This window comes from Limulus polyphemus, unplaced genomic scaffold (genome assembly GCF_000517525.1).
Source record: "Limulus polyphemus unplaced genomic scaffold, Limulus_polyphemus-2.1.2 Scaffold1158, whole genome shotgun sequence".
NCBI classification, from domain to species: domain Eukaryota; kingdom Metazoa; phylum Arthropoda; class Merostomata; order Xiphosura; family Limulidae; genus Limulus; species Limulus polyphemus.
Genome location: NW_013666768.1, coordinates 151,424 through 161,579, shown reverse-complemented (window position 1 = coordinate 161,579; position 10,156 = coordinate 151,424). Strand labels below are relative to the sequence as shown.

General features: G+C 31.5%; 1 protein-coding gene across 3 annotated transcripts in view; it reads right to left on the bottom strand.

The window, feature by feature from the left end:
• The window catches only part of LOC106462404 (cyclin-dependent kinase 7-like), a 64,137-nt gene that overhangs the window by 18,424 nt on the left and 35,557 nt on the right, over positions 1 to 10,156 (bottom strand). For all 3 annotated transcript variants that reach the window (XM_022389660.1, XM_022389659.1, XM_022389658.1), the window contains exon 5: positions 9,504 to 9,614. In XM_022389660.1, coding sequence (XP_022245368.1) covers positions 9,504 to 9,614 — 111 coding nt within the window. The remainder of the gene's footprint in view (positions 1 to 9,503; positions 9,615 to 10,156) is intronic.

The window sequence follows — 10,156 nt, the reverse complement described above, 5'->3', positions numbered from 1 at the left end:
AAACCAATGTTGAAATGTAGGGAGGTAAAATACCCCAGCTAATGGGGCACTGAGCCTTTTTAGGCCCAACAATGGTAATAAAACCACATTTAACTGGAGATATTTTTCTTTACATTTCTCTCAGTCTTATGGATTTTTAACGAGAAGTGTGTGTAAAAATAGAAGTTCCTTTATCAGTCATAACTTATGGACCAGAAGGCCATTTTGTGTAATATCAGAACTCATAAGTATAGCATATAACACACACATTTCCTTTTATCTGGCAACTTCAAAGTGAGTCTGAAGAACAGTGTCAAAAACCAAAAACAACTAAGGTTAAGTAGAAGTTCTTAAAAAAGCATGTTAATTTATATTTGCATTATTTCAATGTTACTAGCTGCGTGCCCACTGACTCCTCCCCCAGTTTGTCCAATTAGAAAATAAACATAAATGTGGAAGAAAAAATAAAAAAACACCAACGATAGTCTGTATGTTATACTGATTATTTCAACCCTTAAAACCATTTTCTTCAATTTTCAATCTAATCTTATTACCTCAAAAAGTTTATTCATACAAGAGATACATGAAATAAAAAGAAGTTGACAGAAAGTTGATTCATTAAGCAAAACTAAGGAATCTGCATTCTAGTGCATTTTTAAAAAATATTTTTCATATCTTTTGCTCAAGTTATATAATTTGCTGGCTTAGTCTAGGTTAAATACACTAAATATGTCATATGAAATGCTTATAATAACAATAATTTGGGGCTTGACATTACAGTACACTCAATGTTTTATCATCTTGTTTTATTATATCAAATGTTTAACTGTAAATTAGCCTTTCAATGACTGTCTATACAATGAAACATTAAAAAGTGAAAGTAATTCGATTAAAATTAATAGAAGTTTCCCCTCTTCCTGGCTGTTTTACACCATTCAAAAAAGTTACACTATGAAGAACTCACTCGTTTACCTTAGACATGTAGCATGATGAAGAAATTAGCATAATCTCCAAAATAAGATTATATTTATTTCACTCAATGTTTTGTTTCTACAACTTCTTCAGGAATGACTTTCTATTAACACTGCTAGACCTACAGACTATACATTTTTAAACTTGTTATATAGAACAATGGAATGTAGGGAAAAGGGCTATATGGATAATATTGTTTACATCGATACAAAACAATAATTTAAAACTACAATTCCAAATGACATGAATGGAGGTGTGCAACCTAAAATTATATTAACTTCATTTGAATGTTAATGAAAAAGAGAGAGAGAGAGAACAATAAAAAATAGTAAAAAAAATTAAAAATGTGAAGCTAAATATAAGGGAATAAACAAAGCTCAATGACACAGATAATGCCCATCTCGTGTCTTGATTAATTTGTGGCTTAAATTTCAAAATCAGTAAAACTCTGTATTTATTGCCAAGCAAAATTCTTAGTCATAGGAAGAAACTTTACTTATAAAAGACCATCAGATGGCTGTCTGCATTTGAGTCATGGCACTTGTACCTTTTTTGACTTAATTTAAGGCTTTTACATTTTTCATCAAATCTGTCATATAATGTACAAGATGTTCTCCAATGTAAAATTCATTACATATTCTACAAGTTTCTTTATAAACTAAAATTTTTTGTTGTGCATTTATCACCTACTCCTGCACTTTAATGAAAAATTTCTATTTCTTGCAATTATTATTTGCATTGTATGAATGTACTAATATTTCTGTGTGTTATGCCTGTTTTTTCTAGATTTATGGATAAACTTGACCTTCATATCATTGACTGCAAGTCTCTTTTAAGTCTGTCACTAATGTATAAGATTGTCAAAGTCACAAAGTTATGTGTGTCATCTTGTTCATAAATAGTATTAGTTCTAATTTTAATTTTCTTTACAGCACTTTTGAATACATAAGATAAAACTGAATAACCATTCAGTTTGACATGTATCACAGATCTGTTAGCCTCTTGAGTTTGCCTTCTTTAGAATTACAAATTTGATTGATCTTCATAACGTGTCTTATGCTGTTTTTTCATATGAGTAGGGTGATGTGAATCTGAGTGTAGGAAAACTGATCCAGAAGAGGAATCTTTGTATAAAACTTGTTATAAATATACTTTGCAAATAATTAAGAACATTTAGGCAGTTGAGTTGGCTACTTATTGATGAGTATTTTAGAGTAAAAGTTATATTTGTATGTAAACAATTCAAATATCTGTGAAACATATAAAGTCTATGTAAGTGGAAGGCCAAATACCAAAAATATCATCTATACACCTTAACCACAACAAATGTTTTCCCTTTTCGTTTTGGAAACTCTAATATTTGCATGAACACTATAACAAAAACAAATACAACTCTTTTTTCCCCATAGTAACATGTAACTATTACACTGGCATACATTGAATTCCATGATATATTTAAAAAATTGTTATTATAAATAGTCACAGTACATGAACTATACATGTCTGACAAACTTTATAATTATTACGCATCCTCAAAAACTCGTAATTAATGTTAAGAAAACCTGTTTGATCAATGCGCAATATTAATAAAATTAAAAACGAAAAAATAAAATAAAACTTAAATCTTGTAACTACTATTAAAGACTTTTGTTCAATGGAACATGAGGCAAATATGTTTTATGGAGAAATCACACATAATGACAGTACTACATTAAATGTACTAAATCTAGCCTTGTAAGTAGTGATACCTGAAAAATGTTATTGTATATGGTGCACAAAAGATAATACTGTTGTTGATCTCTTAAAATCACCCTTCCTAGAATCATTGCATCTTGTAACCTATTTGACAAACTGGTGTTTTACTTGCACTGTCAATCAGTTGCCAGTGTGTGTTGTATTGTAATGGTTTTATGCTGGAAAGGGTTCAGAGGAGGGTTACTAGAATGGTGTCTGGGATGGAGGGGTTGCCATACGAAGAGAGACTGAAATCTATCAAATTGTTTTCTTTTGAAAGAAGCTTAGAGGGGATTTGATTGAGGTGTTTAAAATTGTAAAGGGAATTGATAGTGTTGATGCATCATCTTTAACACACTTAACAGTGAGAATAGTAGGACTAAGGGACACAAATATAAATTTTGGCAGGGTAGGAGTCATCTTGAGCTAAAATAGTATTATTTTTCTAACAGGGTAGTTGGCCTTTGGAATGGGTTGCCTTTGGATGTTGTGGAGGCAGTAAATTTAAGTAAGTTTAAGAGAAAGTTTGATAAGTATAATAATGGCTGGATTTAAGATTTTTTTTTAAATTTATTTATTAATAGTTTTAGTTTAGTTTAGAAGATGGAACAGCCGAGATGAACCAATAGGTCCCATGTTGTCCCAAAATATTATGTAATGTTATAGCACTGTTACAACAAATTTATTCTTCTTAATTTTTTAACAGACAAGCAGTTTAAGATAGTAAAAATAAATATACAGCCCAATTTATCATTCAATTCATAACCTGTTGCTAAGTTATACCAGTTTCAGGAAATTCCACCACTCATCAGTAACTCTAAGCAAAAGCAAACCAAAAACCCTAGATTAGGTGTCTTATATTGGTGGAGTGCATATTACATGTAATTGTTCAATTGTCTTTTACTCACCATAGCAAGCCTATATATATATATATATATATATCTATAAAAGATTTGATGAGTGGTGTAGTTCCTCTTAACCAATATAACTCAGTGTCAAGTGGAGAATCAAACGATAGATTGAACTTCATTATCTTAAACATCTTGTATACTGAATAACTTAGAAGAATAAAACAGTTTAGTAACATTAATGCTACACATTTTTAAGATCCTATATGAATAAAGATTCATTGTGGTGAGTAAATTTCAACTAAAAGCACCATACATATATTATATAGTCCACTCTTATAAAAGGAATAGTCATATTCAACATTTTTATGAGCATATAAATATAACAAAGTACTATAACAGTTATAAATTAGTTTTAGTTCTATCAATTCCAATTGTTCATGTTAAATTTTTTGTAAGCTAATTTAAATAGTGCTCTTTAATCAGAAATAAAAATTTCCATTTTTAAACTGTATTTATCTTTTTTAATATAAAAAAGATACTCAATATAAATAGCTGTTATAAAAGTATGCAGTAGAAAGTAGATTTTCTGAAAATGTCAACTACCTAAACAGCTGCAAACGTACTTAATACACTTTACAAATACAGCAATTAAAAATGTTCATATTAATATTATATTTTGTGTACCTTTAAATGTTTAATAACAACATACACAATTAGTTATAAGCTTTAACCTTTTATCTTCATTGTGTTTAATATTTTCACTCATTATAAGCTTAAACTTTACTTTCACTGTCTGTATTGGTTCTTATATCAGTTACATGCTATTTCTTTTGATTTTCATTGTTTTTTTCTTATAGTGAATTGCAAGCTGTTCAATATTAAGTTTCTTCTTTGATCAAATTACACTTTTTTACATGTAAAAATAATATATTACTTTCATTATAAGATTTTATAGAATGTACCTATTTCAAATATGAACCAAAAGTATTTTATGAATATTAGAAATTATTGTTACTAGAAATATCTATACACTAAAAGATTTCAGAGAAATAAAACAACAAAGTTTTCATCACTTATGCCACATACAATACAGTTTAAACATAAAATTCTTCCCCTTATAACAAACATTTGTTATTGTGAAAGTTAACATTTTCCTACACTGAAAGAGTATTTCTGATAGATACTTACCTCTACTCACAAATAGCTTTTCTCGACTTATACTACCCACTATATATATGCAAATTTTTGCTCACATTAGCCTTGATACTCCAACCTACCCTCATGTGTATTCACATGAGACATCTACATGCTATCATGAAAAATGAACATGCAGCAACCCTCCACCAATAGGAGTGCAACACAAATCGTACTGTCTCTAATGCCTTCTCTTCCACACAGCTTGTAATCACTTTGAGATTGGGTAATATATACAAAACTGACACCAAAAGTAGGGAGGTAGAAGGGGAGAATGTGAGAAGAGATAAGCATCTATCAGAAACACATTTTCAGTGTAGGAAAATGCTAACTTCTGATAGGATATCTTACCTCTTCTCACAAATAGCTAGAATCCAACATTGAATTGGAGTAGGGTCTGGTGAGAAGATGATCCCCCTTTAAAAAGCACCCCAAGGAAGACCATGGGGTGTGTAAATAAATGGAAGGCAACATCCTCATGGGAAACTACACCACTTCTGAGCTAGGTACACTTTTCGCCTATGTGAAAATGTGTCACAATAAGGATGGAATACAGGAGGGACCCCTACTACATCACGTGTGCACATCCAACACAACCATCACCATATCTGCCAGGAACCAACATCCATGGGACAGTAGGAAGGTTGACAGCAAATGAGGTGCATCCCCAGTCCATCACCAGATAGCAGTGAGAATGTATCATCCAGTCTGTGGTAGGAGGAGGGTACATAGTCATATATATGAGGATTTATGTGGCCGGTCCAGCACCAACTATCACCTTATTTACCAGGAAATGAAATCCAGGAGATGGTATGAAGGAGGGTGCCTCAGCTGGAGGTGCAAGCTGCATGTTGATGGAATGCATCATCAAACATTTGACAGCATCTGGAACAGTACATCAGGTCCATGGTAGGATGAGCATCAACACCATCTATACCAGCAGAACACCACTGCTCTACTCTCAACTGAGTGAGATTGAGCACACTCAGGAGGAAGCCTCCATGGCCCACCACCCCAGCTGCTAGAAACTGTTAAGTAGCAAGACTCCCATACTCCACTAGAAAAAGGTGGGTGAAACAATGAGTTGGAGAGTCCAGAGGAGCATTGCACTGGAGACACTACACTGAGTAACCACAATACCTTATTTTGAAAAGCAGACCAGTCTGGTGAACTACAATACAAGGAACATCAATGATGGGCAGCAATACCCATCTGCTTTACTCATGTCACTGCATGAGTGTATGGTCTAGGAGGAACATCTTTATGAAGCAAAATACCATGAAGAATATCTACAAATGGTATTGTGGAACATCACATATCAACGGTGGGCATATTTGACACACAGGTCTTAGATGTGGATTTAAGAATAAATATACTTAGTCAGGCAACACTTGCCACAAAGTGGGAGCCAGAGACATGAAAAGGGCTCCTGCAAAGAAAAGGTAGAAAAAGAAATATGAAGAAAATAAATATGTGTTTAGAATAACACTTGAAACTAAATACAAAAAGTAATGAACTAGAAATGAAAAACAAAGACATGAATGTAATCTACACAAATGCACAAAAAGAAATAATCAACAGGAAAGCACTATCAAAAATATGCCCTCTCAGCCAATCAAGAAGTGATTAGAGACTGCATGGAAGACAATGTGCTAGTGATGATAGGAGTTGTGTCACACTTCTATTGGTAGAGGATTGCTGCATGATCATTTGAATGATAACATGCAGATAGATATCTCATGTAAATATGTGCGAGGGTAGGCAAAAGAATCAAGGCTAGTGGCAAATGAAAATTTGCAAATATAGAAGGCAGTATAAGTCAAGAAAAGCTATTTGTGAGTAGAGGTTAGATTTTGAATAAACTATTAGATCCTGGTAAATTTTAACATAATAGAACATACTAAAATGTTATTTATATAAACTAATAAGGTATTAAAAAGATCTGGTACAATCTTTGTAAAGCAAAAGGTAAGCTTCCATGTATAAAATTCTCTAAGATATTCTAGTATAAACTTTAAAGAGCTGAATATGAAAATATCTTAATAACTAGTTAAGATCTCTTGAACATCTTAAGGTTTATAGTATAACTTTTCAACATTTTAGTTGCATTTAACATATTTAACAAGTAAGAATTCAACCCAGATTTCCTAAGAACCTATGCAAAATCTTGTTTAAGTTTTCCACACAGGAAAGGCATGAAATTTCAACAACATAAGTTTGGTGGAACGTTAGCAATTTGTTTGATTTTGATAGATAATCCTTTGCTCACCACTAATAATGTAAAATACTTTAAGTGTTTGGATAACATGTGACATCAAAACCAAACAAACTACTAACATTCTACCACTATATGAAGCATACTTTATTTATTTCCTTTGTTTTTTCCAATAAGTATTGAAGAGCTTTGAATTCAGAAAAACAAGTCTGCTGCTGCAGAAGTAGCAAATCAAAAAATAGATTAAGCCTCAACACAATCTTTTCTTTACCGAAATTCATATTTATGTTAGACGAAAAAGAATTCACAAATAACTAAATGTTAGTCTGAAGTCAATATATGAAATAGCAGACTGAAAAAGTGGAATGATGTGTCCAACACCATGTTGTCATATATAAATTTAGTCACTAAGAAGTTAAGGTGTCTATGGTGTCAGAAAAGATCCATGACTAGTGTATTTACATGTAAAAAAATAGAAAATCTAAATCTGAGAATCAGATTTGTGTCTCAAGTACAGCTATACTGTCCAAAATATAATTTTTATTATTAATATCAAGTCACCCAAACTTACCTAAAATTTAAATTTTTTAAAATCTTATGCATAACTAGAAAAAACCAAGATGTTTCAAAAGGAATTTTTTTATACATTAATTATACAGTAGTCCCTCTTAGATACGACCGACCTATCTGCCATGACAAAAAATCGTATCTGACAGGTAGTCGTTATTCAAAGGATCAATAATCAGATAACAGATGACTGAATTCAAGCTGTGCCAGCTGCTACTCCCAGGGGGTTGAACATAATGGTTTATATACTGTATAGGTAATCAGATAATGTAGAAAGTTGGTATTATAATAATAATAGTTGTGCTGGATAACAATTCAATAAATATAACTTAAAATTGTTTTGTTTGTGTTTTATGTACAATAATTTATTCATTGATCACATTTATTTCATAAACATCCATGTATCACATTTTCATTACATACATAAAAAATATTACAAACTGACACAAAATGTATTTCATAAAAAATCATCCACCTTTGTTTGTTTTGCACATTTAACAGAGTTGCTTCGTATGTTCATGAGTCTGGGAGTTATTATATCAAGGAGCATTTCACTGCTAGTTTCAGAGCACAATTTTAGTATCAATTTATAAAATAATGTGCAATAAATGTCCAGACTTTTACATCAGAAAAACTGGAAGAAAATTGAAAACCAAATTCACTGAACATAACAAAGAAACAATCCATATTTAACACCATTGCAACTTAAAAAATCCACAGTATATCTATACAAAATGCTGTAATTTTAAACAAAGGACTAAAAATCAGAAGCTACTTATCTTAACTGAACCAAACAGCCCAACCCTAAACCAAAATTTCACCTTGAAACTTGGATCCTTTGATCCCAGCTCTGAAATGGAACAATTCCACAAATTTAAAAGAACCAGTAAAAAAATAAGAATAAATATCTAAACTAAATTATAACTAGACTCTAGCCAATACCTAATAAGGTAATCCTCTCTGAATACAAATACTACATAAAATGTAATATGTTGCATTAAAACAATTTCAAGTTGACTAAAAATTCTTTAATTTCTATGTTTCGTTTATTTTGTTGCTTTTGTCACAACTTTGGTCTATATCAACATCCATGTCACATTTCTATATCAACGCTTTGAGACTTCTTCTTCATAGCAACATCCTGTTCTCAGCTTCAGACATTCGCAGCCTTCCCAGATGCCTCGAGGCATTTCATTAGCGATGCTTACTGCACAGATTAGTCAAGTCTGTTACACAACAAATCATGAGTTAATAATCTTCATACCCCACTAGTATATACTAATCAAGTTACTTAACAGCTAGGCCACCATCTCAAAATATACTACATTTACTAAAAGAGCAAACCTTAATTCCACAAGCGAGACGAAGACAAACAACAGTTTCTGACTGCCCCTAGTTACCTTTCAGAACTTGAAAGTTCTTAAACCAAAATACCTATGTGTATGTACCAAGGAGTTTGAAAAGTCATTAAAGGGAGGTCATTATTCAACCTTTCACCAAAAATCACAGTCCTATGTTGCATCTGTCAGGAAGTTATTCATGGGAGGTCAGATAAATATAAAATCATTCCATGCACAGCAAAAGAGTCATATTTACAAGGAAGTCATTACTGGGAAGGGGTCGTATCCACCAGAGACTACTGTATCTTCATGCCCTAGTTACCCTATTATACTATGTCAGTGTTCAATAATACTTCAAAGTAGTTAACTTGATGGAAATTATCAAAGCTGTAACTACCATAAAATAATTTGTTTACAATATAATCAATTCTTATAATTAAAATATTATGCAAGTTCTTCCTACACGTCAATTTAGCCAAGAACCATATGAAAACTGTCTTATCTAATAAACCACAATAAAAAAAATAAGATTGGTATATTAAACACATCTAAGCATAACAGGACTGTTTAAGTGCACACAAAATATAAAAACGTATATTGTATCTTTCAAAATAATTGGTCAACAGTAATAAAATAAAATAATATACTTGCTCTATGAAGAATCCAATTGAGGTGAAGATACTCAAGTCCTTGAAGAGTCATCACCATGTATGATTTTATGTGAGCAGTGGTCAAGATAATTGATGGATCTTTGATAATAACCTAGAGTAAGATATACATATGCATCTTGATGATATCATACAAAATGATGCAACACAATACACTGTTTACCCATGACATGCTTCATAAACAATAAAGATTTAGTTTTACTCATCATAAGAACCTGCATATCCTTATGAAAAAAGTGTATAAATACACATACACACACACACATATATATATATACACTGTATGTATAAACAAAAGTTTTATATGCTGAAAAATATTAATTTCATGCAAATAAATATAACACAAATTTGAAATGATGGGAGAACAGGCAGGAATAATGTTGATGCCAAATTTTATTTTGCAAGTAGGATATCTATATACTACTAAAATCTTGAGATTGTTTGTTTGTTTGTGTGCTTATCTGTAATTAAATATGGCAAAAACGACACACAATAGTGCCATATTTGTAATGAAATAAGAATAGGAACAGAATAAAACAAGTTTCGTTAAAATTGGGCCATGGTTCACCGGGTTAGCACCATTTTTTCGGGTCACTTTTTGTACATTACATTACTATAAAATTTCGTTTTCCACCT